The 19,042-nt window shown below is 39.2% G+C and overlaps 1 protein-coding gene across 1 annotated transcript in view; it reads left to right on the top strand.

The window, feature by feature from the left end:
- Positions 1-375: 375 nt before the first annotated feature.
- Positions 376-19,042, top strand: part of LOC135474951 (neprilysin-like) — a 30,289-nt gene continuing 11,622 nt past the window's right edge. Inside the window, exons 1-14 of the mRNA XM_064754654.1 lie at positions 376-655; positions 3,847-3,977; positions 7,151-7,252; positions 7,653-7,814; positions 10,358-10,441; positions 11,265-11,470; positions 11,925-12,098; positions 12,568-12,657; positions 13,431-13,564; positions 13,819-13,912; positions 14,091-14,219; positions 16,543-16,641; positions 17,042-17,122; positions 18,475-18,578. Coding sequence (XP_064610724.1) covers positions 576-655; positions 3,847-3,977; positions 7,151-7,252; positions 7,653-7,814; positions 10,358-10,441; positions 11,265-11,470; positions 11,925-12,098; positions 12,568-12,657; positions 13,431-13,564; positions 13,819-13,912; positions 14,091-14,219; positions 16,543-16,641; positions 17,042-17,122; positions 18,475-18,578 — 1,670 coding nt within the window. The 5' untranslated portion in view covers positions 376-575. The remainder of the gene's footprint in view (positions 656-3,846; positions 3,978-7,150; positions 7,253-7,652; positions 7,815-10,357; positions 10,442-11,264; positions 11,471-11,924; positions 12,099-12,567; positions 12,658-13,430; positions 13,565-13,818; positions 13,913-14,090; positions 14,220-16,542; positions 16,642-17,041; positions 17,123-18,474; positions 18,579-19,042) is intronic.

Genomic DNA, 19,042 nt, shown 5'->3' with positions numbered 1-19,042 from the left:
GCTTCGTGAGGATTAATATTGCCTTTATATTATTTCATACGAACAAACTGTCGTATTGTATGAAGCATTTAAATATAGTTTCAGACAATCGTGGTCAACGTCTCTGAACTACGTGCCTTAGATAAGCGAAATCATTCCTTGGGTCTAAATTATTTTATTACCGTGTTGACTGGCACTGTAAACCATAGAGCATAATTGGAGAAGAGGATTTAGGGCTCGGGTAAATTATCTTCTCTGAAGGTAAGAGTGGCGGTGGACATGTTCAAGTGGGCCAGCCCGGTTAATAAGAGTAAACAGAGATAAAGGCGTTGCTAACGCGAAATGGGTTAGCGGAGGTCTAAGACACCCCGCATATCTAACCTGAATGCGTATCTACACATGCCGGTTTAGCAGTTTCTCTTGCCAAAAGGCACGGGTAGCTTTTATGACACCGTTGAATTACTACCATATTGCAATGATAAATGGCCGGAGTACGTACACGTTAATCTGAAGAAGCTGAAGGTTTTAGGTGTGGTTTAAAGCGGTCAGAAGTGTTCATACTGTGGGTGTGATTTTGAAAACAGAGGTTAGGGTTCATGCCTTCGGAGGGTTTTACGTTGACCCCACTGGACTACAGGAGCACCATGAAGCTCACCACGACAGAGTCCGAAATTGGGTAAGAAAGCTATGGTTGGCAAGCTCAATAGTTTGCTTAAAGGTAAAGATCATTCTAAAATGAAGTATATATCAGATCAAAGACCATTAAAAACTGTCCACGAAAATAGTTGGATTTATTTTTGGAGAATTTTTCTAACTGAGTAAAATTGTGTTAAGTGAGCAGATTCTACGGTAGCCTGTTGTGATCCAGAAGGTATCAGTTACGTCACATCTATACTTTTTGCCTAAAATAATTCACTTCAAGGTCAAATCGGCGAATGCATTCATATATGTATATGTATATGCAATTTGAATGATGAAAGACTGTAGCAGTCTGTGTGTTACGTAGCAAACACCTTATGTGACCTCACTGGTAGCATTGTGGTCAGAAAAGGTCACCATAGAATAAAATATTGAAATGAATTTTATTAGGTTAAACAAAATGTGAAAGAGAAAAAAATAAATCCAACTGTTTTCGTGGACAGGTTATAATGGTTTTTCATTTGATATATACTTCATTTGAATGTTTTCTTTGCCTTTAGTGGATTCAAAACAGGCGTGTTATGCATCAGGCAAACGATGATTCACTTGAAAGATCTTGATCAATTCATTTAAACGATTTCTTTGCGATAAATAAAGTTCTAAGCTTACTGTGAGAAGCCACGTGTGTGTAAATGTACGCTGTGTAATCTTTTTTCATTCATTTGGAAAACATTTGATGATCTCTTACATATATATCCATCAAGCTTCTTTCATGTTATGAATTTCAACTGATATGGTTTAATTAAAAATTCGTTTTTTTGCATGAAAAGACCTCTTTTTTTCTACATCCACATCTGCTAAAAATGGATGAACATGTCAAACAGATTTCTGTCTTCATATCTAGCAAATTGTTGTAAGCTTTTGGTCTCAGTACATGTGATTAGTCAGAGATTAACTCTTTCCAAGCATCAACATTATCCTTTTGATGACTTCACTTAGTGGCTAAAAGTCCGTAATGAAAAACAAAATCACAGCACCGCTTAAACTGAGATAATGGCAGCGTACGACGGACGACAACGAGAACCCAACAGACTGCACAGACAGACGCCAGATAGCTGTCGACTGGCGAAGTAGACAGACGACAGATAGCAGCCGGCAAATGGCGTAGACAGCCGACAGATAGCAGACGGCGTAGACAAACGAGAGACGGCAGCCGACAGACAGGGTAGACAGACGACAAATCGCAGCGGGCAGACGGCTTAGACAAACAATGGACAGCACACGACAGACGACATAGACAGACGCCAGAAAGCAGTCGACAGACGACGTAAATAGACGGCAGCCGGCAGACAGGGTAGACAGAGGACAGAAAGCAGCCGACAGACGGCAGCCAGCAGACAGGGTAAACAGACAACAGATGGCAGCCGGCAGGCGGCGTAGGCAGACGACGTACACAGACGACATTTAGCAATTGGCAGACGACTTACATAGACGACAACGAACGCCCTACAGAAAACGCAGACAGAAGACAGCAAGCAGCCGAAAGACGATGTGAACAAAAGAGAGCGGACAGGCGACAGATGACGTAGACAGACGACCAAAAAAGACGACAGCGAGCAGCCGACAGACGGCGTATACTGACGACAACGTGCAGCCAACAGACGACGTGGACGACAAAAGGCATCAAGACAGATCAAATAACTGCTGCAAATTTGTCAGTTTTGAAATGTGCTCGTTCAACTGAATTAATCAGGAGGGTAAGTTATTTGGAGATCATCCTTTTTTACGATGATTTATCTTACACACAACGTATGTGTGATGGTGTTAAAAAGGTGCCCCTAACTTTTTTTAGTACCTATATCTCACTTTCTGGTAGAGTATAGCCTTTTAGCACTTTGAACAATTCATTTATCGTACTATATTAACAATGCATTGACCCCCAACTGCTCGTCATGGCAATGATTTTCAAAGCACAAAACTTTATACCACTTTGAACTATCCAGTTCTGATTGAAACCTTTAAAAAAATGCGACCGCTTACTCAATTCTTGTTTTTTAGATTAATGTGAACGGGTTCACTTATCATAGTTGCTTTGGTTTAAATTTCACAGGATACGTAACGTTTTTTTTTACATCATGACAATCTGAATCAAGGGTAATGGCTTCCAGTCATCTCAACAATGTTTCCGACATACTTTGGGATTTGATATGATTTGATTTGGTTGGTGTTTTTACACCATACGACGGCGACCAGCATTATGGTGGGAGGAAACCGGACAAAGCCCGGGGGAACTCCACGACCATCCGCAGGTTGCTGGAAGACTTTCCAAGACCCTTAATGTTGTAAAATTACCATTATGACAGGTATCACCCATAAGATTGGTTAGAAATCTGGTGTTGTAATATTATCGCAATTAATGGAATATAAATTATTATTAGGAATTTGTTGAAGTTGGAATATCAGTGTGCTATAGGTGTTACAGTATTATCTTTACGCTTTTGACGTTAGTATTATAGTATAATATTTAGTATTATAGTGTTATAGTTATAATTTGTAAAACTTCTATTAACATTAACTTTTTATGCTACAGGGTAATAACTGTATTTTATAAAACTGCTGAAAATATGACAGTAGTATAGTATTTTTTGTAAGACGTCCTAGCTTGTAGAATTATCCTTATTTCTTCAGTGTGACGTTGAATAACAATCAAACCTCATTACAGTTTTTTAAAAAAAGTCCTTCCTACCCTGTTCTACTATCAGCATGATTTGTTCAACTTCTGATGATGCAGTATTATCATTATACTAAGTAAAAGTCTGTTGTAATTATTTTTACAATACTTTACAACTTCTACAATTTCATATTTTTTCATATTTTTACAAAATTTGATTACACAATATTATCATGAAGTTTTGAAATTTCTGATGTTCAAGTTTTACAATTTTAATTTGTAAAAATTATTATTATTATTATTAAAATTATTAATTTTAATTTGTAAAACTTCTGACGGTGCTGTATAATACAGTTATACGTTGCAACACGTCTGTTGCTCTAAAGGTGTTTTTATTGTCTAAAACTTCTGAAGTTTCAGAATTATCTCTATGATTTGCATAACTTTTGACGGTGTAGTATTACCCTTACAGTTAGTAAAACTTTTTATGTTGCAGAATTATCCTTATAATTTGCATGACTTCTAAGGCTTGGAATTATCCTAATAACTTGTTGTAGTATATATCGGAAGAATGGCTGCTGCGGAGGGCGATCTTCTCTGGAGAAGGTGCTGTTGTTTGTTGTCATCCTCACCCTCGCTGCCGCCATTGCAGCCTGCATCGCCATCGCGGTCGTCGCTCAGAAGGCCGGTAAGATCATAATATCATCAGTAGTACACTGTACTGTGATATGATGTCTTTTGGGTACGATGCTGTACTGTGATGTCATGTCAGCTTGGTAAGACACTGTACTGTGATGACATGTGAGTTGGGACAGGGAACTGTATTGTGGTACGATATCAGTAGGGTAGGACACGGTACCGTGATGTCATGTCAGTTTGGTAGGACACTGTAAAGTGATGCCGTGTGAGTTAGGATAGGGCGCTATATTGTGGTACGATATCAGTAGGGTAGGACACGGTACCGTGTTGTCATGTCAGTTTGGTAGGACACTGTAAAGTGATGCCGTGTGAGTTGGAATAGGGCACTACATTGTGGTACGATATCAGTAGGGTAGGACACGGTACCGTGATGTCATGTCAGTTTGGTAGGACACTGTAAAGTGATGCCGTGTGAGTTGGGATAGGGCACTATATTGTGGTACGATATCAGTAGGGTAGGAAACGGTACACTGATGTCATGTCAGTTGGGTAGGGGCATTGTACTGTGATGCCACGTAAGTTGGGGTAGGGCACTACATTGTGGTACGATGTCAGTAGGGTAGGAAACTGTACCTTGATGTCATGTCAGTTTGGTAGGACACTGTAAAGTGATGCCACGTAAGTTGGGGTAGGACACTATATTGTGATACGATGTCAGTAGGGTAGAACACGGTACCGTGATGTCATGTCAGTTTGGTAGTATACTTTACTCTGTTGTGATGTCAGTTGGGTAAGACATTTTTGATGGGATGTCATTTGGATAGGATACTGTACTGTGATATAATGCCCCAGGGCATTCCCACTTTTCAAGTGATGGGTGCCCCCAGATATGCTTGGACAGAATTTGATCCGGCAGCAAAGTTTATACTGTATGGCCTAATTCTAAAATTCCCGGTCTTCCACATTTACTCTACTTTTCACATTTTCTGAACAACAAAGACTAGGTAAAAATCATTATTTCTTAATCAAACTGCATACAAGACTGATTCTTATTTATCTGTAAAAGCATTTTGCTAAATGATAAGTTTGGCTAAATTTTTTGATAAGTTAGATAAATTTTCAATTAAGAGCTAGGTTCTCTTTGGTTTTAACAAATAACATGAAGTAAGAAAACGCTGAAAAATATATTAAGCGTTTTGAAATTCTTTATTTTCTGACGCTCTTTTACAAAGCCTTTTAGATTGTGAGAACAGTTCAGTGGCTGTCATATTAATTTGGTGCCCCATTGTAAGACTTGGAAGCACGACTTCTAAACTTGACGCACTGACTTTCAAATAATCTTTCAAAATAATCTTTCAAATTTTTTGTCAGTTTCTGTTCCGCACTCTTTTACACACTAAATGTACGTCTCTAGGCTTTTTAATGGACATCCCGCATCTGGTTCACTACGTTTGATCTTCAAAAATTTTTAAAACCATGTCGTTTTTTACACCTCTCTACTCTTTAAACTCCTGTGACTTTGAATGTCTGCTAAAGTATAGGCTTACGTCTTTATGACAATCTAAGGTCTTGGAGGCCCTGGGGCCCCGGGGGTCGACGAAGCTGACTGTTACATGTAGACCAGTCTCTGTGCATACAACCCTGTGCTGCGTGGTGCATATACTTAAGACTTTATCAGTCGTAAAAGTGGCGCTTAGCAGATGTGGTATTTCAATTACTGGTTGCACGGTGGTGCATATGATGTGACGAACAAACCGGGTCGTCTTTCATTGGCGAAAAATGTGAAACATTGTTTGGAAAAATTTTGTCTTACTGAGACAAAAAAAAAGTGTATCTCTACATGTCGATTTAGGAACAAAGGGAAACAGAAGAGTTTTTTTTTACAGCAACATTAAATAATGCACATACATATCTTATTCTTGAGTGAGTTTGCATTACTAGACACCCGCATTTGATCTTAGTACCTTTTTCATAGTCTCTGCGATAAAATACAAGGTGACTGAGTTCAACAGTATAGTTTTATAGCCGGTATCCAGAACGTTCACCACATACCTGGTACAAACAGGCTACAAACAGCACAAACTAGCATAATAGTATAATAAATTAGGAAACTGATACTGGCCTCAGATAAATCAGTCTGACTAACATACCTGTCATTATGAGCATGAATACCCCTGCATTACGCTCAACCATCAAAGTATCATTCTGTACAGTGAAGTTTGTCATCAGTTCTCATCTTCAGTATTTTCGACCAAAGCCTGAAGTATTTTCTTGGACATATCTGTTTGGTTGGTTGGTTGGCTTGTTGGTTAGTTGACTGGCTGGCTGGATTGCTTGTAGGGAGGTTGGCTGGTGAATTGCTTGTTTGGCTGTCTGGTTGTTGGTATAGTTGAATGGCTGAATATTTGGTTGTTTGGCTGACTGTTTGGCTGACTTTTTGATTGGCTGGTTGTCTTGTTAGTTAGTTGGCTGGCAGGTTGGTTGGTGACTTGGTTGTTTGGCTGTCTGGTTGTTGAGCTAGTTGGATGGCTGACTGTTCGATTGTTTTGTTTGGCTGTCTGGTTGTTGAGCTAGTTGGATGGCTGACTGTTCGGTTGTTTGGTTGTTGAGCTAGTTGGATGGCTGACTGTTTGGTTGGTTGACTGTTTGGTGGGCTGGTTGGCTTGTAGGTTAGTTGGCTGGCTGGTTGGTTTGCTTGCAGGAAGGTTGGCTGTTGAGTCGCTTGTTTGGCTGTCTGGTTATTGGGCTAGTTGAATGGCTGAAAATTTGGTTGTTTCGCTGTTTAGTTGATTGTTTGGTTGGCTGGCTGGTTGGCTGGTTGGTTGTTTGGTTGGCTGTTTGGTTGGCTGGTTGGCTGTTTAGTTGGCTGGTTGGCTGTTTGCCTGGCTGATTGGCTTTTTGGCTAACATTATACGACGAGTAACTATTCCAAAGGCGACGCCTTTATAGCATCTACAAAAGCACCAGACATGCTGCCAAGCCAGAGTATTGCGATACAACCAACCTTTTCCCATTAGGCATGACGCCTAACAAATGAAGCAGAAGTATTAAGAATTTCAAAACTCATGAAGTTGACCATAATATTTCTGACATTATAATTCCCTGTTAGTTGTAGCCCATTTGAAACAAAGGTTCTTGCACCTTGAAATATGCAGCTCACTGAAATGCATAAATGAAGCACACACAGTACAATTTCCATAAAATTGGCTCTCTCTTGTTCAGAAGAGGCGGAAGAATCTACGGTGGCCGCCACGCATGCTCCGACCACACCGGCAGTTGTTGAGGATGACAGTATCTGTGTGACGCCTGGATGTGTGGCCGCAGGTAACTTAACCTTTCTAGTTTGCCTCACACAGGTCGTTAAAAACATCACTGAACAGCTTCAGCTCGATGACGGTAGACCCCACATTAGATTCTATTGTGGCATCATTCACTTTATAGGGTTTACCATGGTTGACAAAATAACCATTTGGACACTCAATTTCTGAAAGGTTCATAATACTGTTAATAAATCTGTGTTAGTTTATGTTGTTATTTCTATATTATTAATGCAGCAACCGCATCCACTATATTTTCACCTTGAAACTGAGACAAATGACAAAAATCTTAGCATTCTTTATAATTTCTCACCATATCACACAGCTTTTCACATAAATTTTAGTGGTATTCGGTATTTATTATTATTTTCTTTTCATTATGAGGTGTATTTATTTTCTGTCCTCAGCTGCACGTGTCAATGAATACATCGATACTTCGGTACATCCCTGTGATAACTTTTTTAAATACTCCTGTGGCAACTGGATCAAAAAACACCCCATTCCCGAGGACCGTTCGAGTATTGATACCTTTGGGGTTCTTCGGGACGAGGTGGAGGTCATTCTCAAAGGTAAATAGTACTTGACTTACACATTTGAAAGTTTCTCTTTAATGTGGCACAAGTTTCACGTCGCGTTTAAGTAACGCATCCAAAAACGTTGCGCTGTACTTCACGGGATTTGCAGTTTGGTATAAATGATATATATTATTCTATTACAACGTGCGACTGCTGTTACATCTTGGAACTACCATAACCCCTCGTTGTCATATAACGGAAAAGTTGTTAAGTACGACGTAAAACCCCAAGTATACATACGCACATACATATACGCTCACACACACATATATCATACAAACCTATATATATCATACACATGTGAGGTGGGCGTGAGGTAGGAGGATCTCCAAGATCCCCTGTCAGATCGACGTGGGTTAACTGAAGTCTAGTTTGTCATAGCAATTTATTGATCACTGTACACACGGGGCCGTTTCCACATCCCGGCGTTGTCCCTTTCGTGCCAAACTCACCTGTTCGACATTCCAGTGCTTCTAAAGTTTCGATCACCAAACGCGCCAAACAAGATGGCCATGCTATCATTTTAAGCTGGAGGTTATTGTAACCTGCACAACGTCGTTTTTCCCACTTGTCTTTATACAGATCAAACACAAACTGTCAGTGTGAAGTACCGTTCGTGTACACATTTCTAAGCTTTAATGTTTATTTTGTAGAGAGGGAAAAGTTTCCCACAACTCTAGTACAAATATGTTCAGTCACTGAGCTCAGTGCAAGAACTAGATATCGGTATATATCCGTGTCAGTCCCAAGGAGAAAACATTCAATGACTAAAAAATGCTTCCAGCATTAAGTCTTCCATTGGCTTGCAAATACTTTATTTTTTGAAGGACAAGTCTAGGAAGACAAGAAATCTATTGATAACCAGTCTTATATGTGTATGTTATTGGAAGAATATCTATGGAAGCGTCTGAAGTAAGCAGGATGCTTGTATAGTTCATTTATTTATTTATGTAATTGGTGTTTTACATCCGTACAGTAAATTTACAGGATCCTGAATACGTAGTAGATATTACCACAAGTATGTGCGGTATGGTTGTCGCACGGCAATGCAGGATTATCGATATGGTTGTCGCACGGCAATGCAGAATTATGGAGTGAGCGGTTGGGGTTTTAGAATTATGGATATGGTTGTTGCACGACAATGCAGGATTATAGATATAGTTGTCCTGTAGCAATGCAGGATTATCGATATGGTTGTCCCACGGGAATGCAGAATTATGGATTTGGTTATCCCACGGGAATGCAGACTTTTTGACATGGTTGTCCAATGCCAATGCAGGATTATGGGTACGGTTGTCCCACTGCAGTGCATGGTTATGGATATGGTTGTCCTACGGCAGTGTATGATTATGGATATAGCTGTTCCACTGGAGTGCATGATCATGGATACCGTTGTCCTACGGCATACATGATTATGCATGATTGTGAATGATTATGGATATGGTTCTCCCACAGCTATGCTGGATCATGGGCATGGTTCTCGCACGGCAGTGCATGCTTATGAATATGGTTGTCCCAAGGCAGTGCATGCTTATCGATATGGTTGTCATACGGCAGTGCGGGATTATCGATATGGTTGTCCCACGGTGGTGCATGATTATGGATATTGTTATTCCACAGCAGTGCATGATTATCAATATTGTTTTCCCACGCTAATGCAGAATTATCGACATGGTTGTCCCACGACAATGCAGGATTATCGATATGGTTGTCCCGCGGCCGTGCAGGATTATCGATATGGTTGTCCAACGGCAGTGCAGGATTATGGATATTGCTGTCCTATGGCAATGCAGGATTATGGAGTGAGCGGTTGGGGTTTCAGAATTATGGATGTGGTTGTCGCACGACAATGCAGGATTATGGATACGGTTGTCCCAAGGGAATGCAGAATCATGGATATTGTTGTCCCACTGGAATGCAGAATTATCGATATGGTTGCCCCACGGCAATGCAGAATTATGGATACGGTTGTCCCACGGCAGTGCAGTATTATGGATATGGTTGTCTTATGGCATGGCATGAATATGGACATGGTTGTCCCACGGCAGTGCAGGATTATCTATACTGTTGTTTCACAGCAATGTAAGATTATCAAGATGCTTGTCCCACGGTAACGCAGGACTATCATGAGCACAAGGCAACGAAAATGATCTAATCAATATTAGATAATACGGATCTAATCGCTCTATAAGCAATATTTAATAGGCTGATAATAAGGATTTAATAGGATGATAATGAGGATCCAATAGAAAGATAATGAGGATCTAATACACCTGTAAGCGTGATCTGATATATAGATAATGATAATTTAATACATGGATGATGAGGATTTAATGAAAAGTTAATTACACAATACAGCTGCGACGTTGCCATGACGGTGCCATGACAGTGCGATGCTCGTATATTTAGGTTTAATTATTATGTTTGTATATGTTTCACAAATGACTGTTACATTCATGTATGATTATTTTCTACGGGTATCTTTGGTTTGAACGTATAAGCTTTGTGACTTGTTCAAGTGTCGTTATTATTTGTAGACCTACTGGAACGACCGGCTGATGAGAAGGACATTAACGCAACTCTCAAGGCAAAGCGATTGTATGACTCGTGCATCAATGTGTGTGAGTAAAGACGGCATGGCACAGTTCATGTGTATATACAAGTTCCTAGTGGGGAAACATTTGGCCCATCTGTAGATATGAAAAGAGCCTAATCAAAGTTTGTTTTATATAACTGTGTTTAATTCAGCATCGAGCGGAAATAGAATATTCCATTGTAAAATAAGCTGTAATTAGGCATCTCAGCTTTAATACTTAGGCCTACATGATGCATTTCAATCGATAATGATATACAGTTATCTCACTACATTTGAATCAGCAATGACATACAGTTATCTCTCACTACATTTAAATCGGTAATGACGTACAGTTATCTCACTACATTTGAATCGGTAATGACATACAGTTATCTCACTACATTTCAATCGGTAATTACATACAGTTATCTAACTACATTTCAATCGGTAATGACATACACTTATCTCACTACATTTGATTCGGTAATGACGTACAGTTATCTCACTACATTTGAATCGGTAATGACATACAGTTATCTCACTACGTTTCAATTGGTATTGACATTCAGTTATCTCACGGTAGCGTTCCTGTAAAAATCAGACTCAAACTTATCCCAGTTACTTTGGATGGGCAGAGGTAGCCAGTCATAGGCTAATTTGAATCGATTACGTCACCAAAAGTGGTAATATAGTTAGTCACTGCTGATGAGACATTGACCGAAATATTCAACCAACCTAGAACTGTGATTCTTGTTTCCATAAAGTAACTATGTTGTATTCAGCTGGATGCACAAGGTGTAAATAGTAGTTTGTTGTATCATAGGAAGAGCAATCATTTATTCTCATGGGAAATCGCGGTATTTGTTTAGCTCTCATAGAAGAACGCCATCACGCACCACTAGACTTCCTGTACAGTACGACAGGACCCTGGCCGCTGCTCAACTCCTCAACCTGGGATAACTCTTCCTTCGACTTAATCCAGTTGCTGATAAACGCGACCAGACACGCTTATCGCCCTTTGATAGAGATTTATGCGTCGACCGATGCTAAGAACTCCTCCGCCAGGATCATTTACGTGAGCATTATGTGTGACGTCATTTTTGATGTATGACCAATAGCTTCGATCACACACACACGCACATATATCATTTGGAAACACCATCATATTATAAGAAAATTCATTATTCAATGAATAAACCATAAAGCGACTTGCTTAAATGCGACTTGCTTAAATATGACATGCTTCAAACCATACAGTGACTTGCTTCAATGTGACTTATTAAATATGACTTGCTTCAAACCATACAGTGACTTGCTTAAATGTGACTTGCTGAAATGTGACTTGCTTTAAACCATACAGTGACTTGCTTCAAGCAAACCAATACGTCAATCACTAAGGCAATTGTTATGAAATACATTCAATAAGTGATTCATTTATGTGTTCTGTCTGATTTTTCTGATTTGTCTGAGTTATGAATCCATCCGCTGATGGACCCAACCACTCAGTCCTTCACCTGCTATGTGTGCAGCTGGACCAGCCATCACTGATCATGCCAGGCAGGGATTATTACAACGAGAGCGTATATGACACGGCCCTTCCTGCCCTGAGAACCTACATCCTGGGGCTAGCAGAGGCATTAGGGGCCCAGGGGGTGGACAAGGCCGTCGAGGAGTTGGTCATCTTCGAACAACAAGTTGCTCAAGTATGTCGTCAAAGTTAATTCAGATACCTTTTTAGCCTGTGTCTGGTTTCAAGAAACTTGAAGCATAATCTCACTATGCGTAAGAAATTTATTCCTTTGCGCTAACTAGCCCCCACCCCCACCCCCTTTAAGGTAACGATTTAAGCAATTTTATTGAACTTAACAAGTTTGCTGAAACCCGGCTCTAGTTCTGAAGAAACTTCTTAAGCTACCGCATGGATTTCGTAGATTAAATTAACTTTGGAATACAATCGGTGAAAATCATTTAATTCTTTTTCAGAAAATAAATAAGTAGAGATATTTATATATAAATTCCCCTTCAACACACAGCTAGCTCACTTCCTCAGTTTAGAGGACGGTTTATTTCAACTTCATTGTAAGAAACATGATATCATAGCTAGTCTAAGCTGTCACTTTGGACAGAGTGTTTTGTGTATTAGACATAATTGATAAGTGGCCTTCTGTCCAGGCGACGGTGCCAAGTGAAGACAGACGAGACTCCACGAAGCTGTACAACAGGATGACCGTGGCAGACCTGGCCACAAATGTCAGTGCTAAGGTGGGAACGTTTGGAATCTTTGTTACAGATTTGTTAGGATTTCTGTTTCGGGTTTACAGATTGGTACCTATATCAAAGCTAAGGTCTTCTGTTACAGGTTGATACTTATATCATAGGTTAGGTCTTCTGGTATAGATTAGTATTTATATCAAAGTTTAGGTCTTCTGTAACAGATTGGTACTTATAGCATAGTTTAGGTCTTCTGTCACGGATTGATTCTAATATCATAGTTTAGGTCTTTTGTTTCAGATTGGTACTTAAATCATTTTACATCTTCTCTGTTGCAAATTGGTACTTGTATCACAGCTTAGGTCTTCTGTTACGGATTGATACTTAATATCAAAGTTTAGCATCTTTGTTACGGATTGGTACTTAATATCAAAAGTCATTAATATGCCCCATTGAGATTTTCTCCCCAGTAAGCATAAACTTATAAATAGATATAAATAATTATACGGATATGTTTTTATCGTACTGAGATACAGTGATAATATCACTAAGATACAGAAAGTATGAAATATTTCCATATTTCGACACTTGACGATAAAAATATATCCGAAATGCTCTGAAAACCTTTTATGTGGCTGGGTTAAGTGCCGTGTAGGCTTATTCCCTGCTAACTTAGCTGATGACATCGGAGAGGTCCATGCAAAGTCAGAGAGGTAGTAGACTACATCCAAAACAGTTTGGATTTAAATGTGTATTGAGTGATCCTATGTAGTCCTATTTTCACAACACTTGATAGTTTTTGTTTATTTTGTGGCTGCGAGCAGTTCGACTGGCCACGCTATATAAAAGGCGTATTGGAGATTGGAGGTATTGCTGTAGGACATGACGAACCAGTGGTTGTCAGATCTCCTTCTTACTTGACAAGGCTTATGGATATACTTGAACAGGCACCCAATGAGTAAGTTCCTTCTCATGCATTCATATTAGCCAACTCATCTTTCAATGATTTCCCGAACCAATCACCCGGCGATTTAAAGAATCATTCACTCAAACAAACAGCGAAGGAAATTAATCACTGAATCACTCAATCTCACTCTCTCCTGTACGCATTTTGCCTAATCTTCGAATTGTCTTTCATTCTTGAGTATGGCATAAAGCACCAATAAAATGAATCAAATTAATCAAACTGTCTCACTACTGTACTTCTTTCAGAACAATAGCCAATTACATCATAACGTACATCCTAGTGGATCTGGCCAAAGCACTTCCTGCAAACATTCGCGACCTGGAAACTGATTACCAAAAGGTTAGTTTATATTGCTATTTTAACTGGTCGACCAAAAATGACCTTCAGTGTCTGGATTTTGGTGGTCATCAAGACCTATATAGTGTCTTTAAATCGATAAATTAAAGTTTGTTTTTCTTTTCAAATTTGTACATTAAAAATTGCTGTTTCTTTTGAGTTGTGTGTTTTGTGTTGGCAGGCCGTGTTCGGAACTCAAGCCGCTCGTGCCAGATGGAGAACTTGTGTGGCGATAACCCGAGACGTCCTGGGGGACGCCGTGGGAAGAATGTTCGTGGATGAAGTGTTTGACGAGTCAGCCAAAGACATTGTAAGCGGTAGGACATTGAAACTCAGAGTAAAGGCTATTGTAAGTCATGAGAATTTGAAACTCAGAGTAAAGGCTATTGTAAGTCATGAGAGTTTGAAACTCAGATTAAAGGCTATTGTAAGTCATGAGAGTTTGAAACTCGAAGTAAAGGCTATTGTAAGTCATGAGAGTTTGAAACTCAGATTAAAGGCTATTGTAAGTCATGAGAATTTGAAACTCAGACTAAAGGCTATTGTAAGTCATGAGAGTTTGGAACTCAGATTAAAGGCTATTGTAAGTCATGAGAGTTTGAAACTCGAAGTAAAGGCTATTGTAGGTCATGAGAGTTTGAAACTCGAAGTAAAGGCTATTGTAAGTCATGAGAGATTGAAACTCAGAGTACGGGAGACTGAAACTCAGAGTAAAGGATATTGTAAGTCATGTGATATTGTAAGTCATGGGCATTGTAAGTCATGGGCATTGGACGGGGCCTCCGTGTCCGAGGTGGTTAACGTGTCACTAGCGCAATGACCCAAGTGCCTCTCCTCAATGTGGCCGCTGGCTTCCTCTCCGGTCGTACATGTACGTGGGAAGGTCTTTCAGCTAGCTGTGGATGGTCGTGGGTTTACCCCGGGCTCTGCCTGGCTTCCTGCCATCATAATACTGGCCGCCGTCGTATAGTGAAATATTGTTGAGTACGGCGTAAAACACCAATCAAATAAATGAATCAATTGTAGTCCATGGGTATTGTCCGCCATGGAGGATTGAGACTGAGTGTCAAAGGCAAGTGTCAAAGGGGTAAAGTGCATTGCATGGTGACTAAACTGACAGTCAAACCATTATGAATTAAGAGCCATGAAATATAAACACTGTTACCTTTTCCTGGAAATGTTTACTGAAAAAAGTTTCACTTCACATAAAAGTGGACGTTTACCTTTGTCATGTAAAGGTTAACATTTATTTAAGTAAACTTTTACCGGTCATTAGAAAACCTTTGCTGAAAGATATACTAAAAAAAGCAGCCTAGATTTGTACCCTTCATTAATACACGCTGCAGAGAATTAAAATACATTATTCCAAAATAAAAAAAAATAACAACAACAAAACAACCCCCCCCCCCAAATAACAACAACAACAGCAACAAAAACAAAACAAACAAAAAAAACAAAACAAACCAAAACAAAGCGCATTGCATGGCCAAATGTAAACGTTCAGCTATCTGGGTGGAGAGTGGGATATGCCCTTACCTGAACATGTAGATGTTTACTTAGTTCAACTTATAGATGTGGAATATTTACTATCAAAACATCAAAACATTAACACAGTATGTGTAAAACATATGCTGAACGTTTAATAGGAACTCTAACTGCGTACGGTAAGGACGTGGTGTGTGAACGGCTTTGGTTACGGTAATATATCGGCTGGGCATAAAGAAATGGGCCGTACTTTGATGCTGCATTGCGCCATTATCCTTAGTTTAAACCCTTTCAAACTTTAGACATTCACATCGCATGATCTTGTTAATATACTGACCAACTGTCAAGGTCATAGCTTAAGTAGTCTGTACACAGGTATAAAATGAAAACATAACCTCAAAAACACACGTTTTGGTGAACCACATTGCATCACCTGTCAGGTGTCATGAGTAGAGTGCGCGCTGCACCTGTGTGACACGCGTCAATCAATTGTCGTCTGGAAAAATTGTCTGGCTCTAATGTCAGAGAAACCCTTCTGCCAGATACGCACAAGTTTTGCTGAATCAAGATGGTTTTCTATGCGGTGGACAAGGAATTGATCGTAATTTCACGTAAAACAAGGTAGAACATTTTGAAATGTCCGGAACATGCGTTTTAGACTCTATTTTGATTTTGGTCCCATGAACACAAATCCTAAAGGATGAACTTGAAATCTGGTCTGTATAGTTAGGACATAAATTGAGTATGTAAATTTTTAGAAGCTGACGTAAGAGGATTTCGGAGATATTGAGTGTCCAAAGTACGGCCCATTTTTTCATGCCCACCCGATATATACATGTAAACCAATATAATTACGCCATTAACACTAAAAGTAAGGCAATTTGTCAGCCATGGGTATCGTAATGTAGATCATCGTTTTAGAAAAAAAAACTGTTTTAGAAAAAATGTTAGTAATTAGCATAAATGAATTTATCTGTTTGTTGTTTGGCAAATGGTAAAAAGAATAGCGTGATAAATCGTACATTAGTGCCTGTTGAAAGTCCCCGTTAGCCACAGATTATGAGAGAATACAACACAGAACCTATTACTCTGTGTTTTTCAAATGTCCAATGACAACATCTGTCAGTGAACATTTGTTTCGTTTCAAGGCTTTGGAAATGATATCCAGCATCAGGAAAGCGTTCAACGGTCTCTTAGAGGACATTGATTGGATGGACAATCCAACCCGCAAAGTCGCAGAGGAAAAGGTAACAAGTGATTCTGACTGGAAGATAATTACTAACAAAAATGCATTTATTAGTCGTACAATCCATAGTGCTCTCACAAAGGACTGTACTTCTGTAAAGAACAGTATATATAGTCCTATGACCCGTGAGGCCGACTTTATGTAGTGCACATTTAGTTGCAGATTTGACGCTACTATTTGGGACATTACATTAGTACTGTAAGGTAATATATCGTATCACCTGGAGGAAAGCGAAACATATGTCACACAATGGGATATTGTTCTGAAATTTATCTGATGATAATAAATTTGTGAAAATTATAAAATATTCACCCTTTTTATAAATGAGTGATTATGACTTAACGCCACTACAATATTGCAGCCAATCGATACCCACTAAAACATTTTAAATTTGTTTTCAGGCTGAAGCCATTGGCGAGAACATCGGCTACTCTGATGATGACGTCAAGAACAACACAGTTCTGGAAGCAACATATACAAATGTAAGAAACTCTTCCTTGTGGATCATGTGTCCACTAAATCTATATGGACGAGACGGATACAAATGTAAGAGACTTTTCCCTGTGGAATATGTCTCCACTAAACCGTTTGGAGGCGACGTAGACATATGTGAGAGACACTTCCTTGTAGAGCATGTCTCCACTAAACCGTTCTGGACGCGACGTAGACATATGTAAGAAACTCTCCCTTGTGAAACATGTCTCCACTAAACCGTTCTGGAGGCGACGTTGACAGATGTGAGAGACACTTCCTTGTAGAGCATGTCCCCCTAAACCGTTTTGGATGCGACGTTGACAGATGTAAGAAACTCTCCCTTGTGAAACATATCTCCACTAAACCGTTCTGGACGCCACGTATAAAGAAATGTAAGAGACTCTTCCGTAAAGAACCTGTTGCTGACTTGACCTACTGAAAGTTATATTTAAGAAGTAATGACTCATTTATCGAGTCATTGTTGTGAAAGAGTAAACTCCACAACAAGAGCTGCCATTTTAAAACATGTTGGCAGCAAATCAGTTTTTCTTCATGTCGTTCTCCAATTTTTGATAAGCTTTTATACATGTATATAAATTAAATGCTGATACAACAGAAATAAAAATTCGAAGCCATCATTTTTCCCAGATTTTTCGATAGAAAAAAACTGGGAATATTTTGTCGCCCTCTCCATCACTCATGCTATTTTGAAAATCCAGTTCGTATCTAAAAGCCATTTTGGGATGACATGTGCTATGTCTAATTAAATAAGTAGAATATTATTAGCTATTTGGCCGTTTATAAAGAATATCCAGTACATATTTGGAATAGTTCAGGGAACGAAAACAGAAAGCGAATACATAAAGTCACATGAACATGCTTATCATCTGCTTGTAGGTTAATTGCTTTAATAAGCTTCACGTTTTAGCCAAAGGTACACAATGAAAAAATCATATTTTTAGTAATTATAGAAGTTTATTTAGCAGTGACACCAGATCACAAGTGGACACCTGGAGTTACCACCATGTGTCTCACATGCGGTTCTCTCTTCATGGAATTTTTTTAGACTTTTAGGAAGTCTGAATGCCACAGAAGTTTATTCAGGGAAGAACATGGCCATCCACGAAAGCTTTGGGTCAGTTTAACATGCCTGTAATCAGTCAACACTGAAATATTCGGTTGTACAATATTGTTGTTGTCTCAGTGGTATGGCGTATGGGATGAAACATTTCTCTTCCACATAATAACAAATCCGCCAAAACAGAATTGTAATAACAAATGTTAAATTACAAGGCACGAAATGTTACTTTTAATTAGAGACGATCCTATATTTGTAAACAATAGTTTTACTGTCTGCTAGGTGGATTACCTGTCCACAGAGTTATTCGAGAACACCTTGAAGGCGGGAGAATGGGCCTCGGTCGAATCATTTAAACGGCTGAGAGTTCCGGTGAGGAAGGACGAGTAAGTACAGTTGGTGCCAAACTCGCCAATACGAATAACATTTGGAACAAGGTCACTTGAGACGAGTAACATTTGGGAAATGTTTGACTTTTGTTTAATTCTGGTTCTTGATAGCAACTTGACATGTAATACCAATGACTGTTTACTTCCGTTTGACAGAGGAAAGAGTAGAAGTCTCGACTCCGGATTAAACTGAAGAAAAACATCGTTGAGGTGATCACATCAACGGATATTTATTTGATAATGTAGGGATTTTTAAATGATTTGGTTTTGATATGATGGGTGTTTTAGACGGAGTCAGGAGTTTTTCGCTTGTATCAAGGTAGCCAAGTTGATGTGTGAATTGAATATCTGTGTTTAAATCAAGACCAGTACTTACTTATTATCATCAATGCAACTAGCAGATTAATTTTTGATTATGGTTTTGGTTTATTCGGCCTTATCCTTTTCTTTAAAGGGATAGA

Source organism: Liolophura sinensis, chromosome 9 (genome assembly GCF_032854445.1).
Source record: "Liolophura sinensis isolate JHLJ2023 chromosome 9, CUHK_Ljap_v2, whole genome shotgun sequence".
Taxonomy (NCBI): domain Eukaryota; kingdom Metazoa; phylum Mollusca; class Polyplacophora; order Chitonida; family Chitonidae; genus Liolophura; species Liolophura sinensis.
The sequence above is the reverse complement of the archived record's forward strand: the minus strand, read 5'-3'. Positions and strand labels throughout refer to the sequence as shown.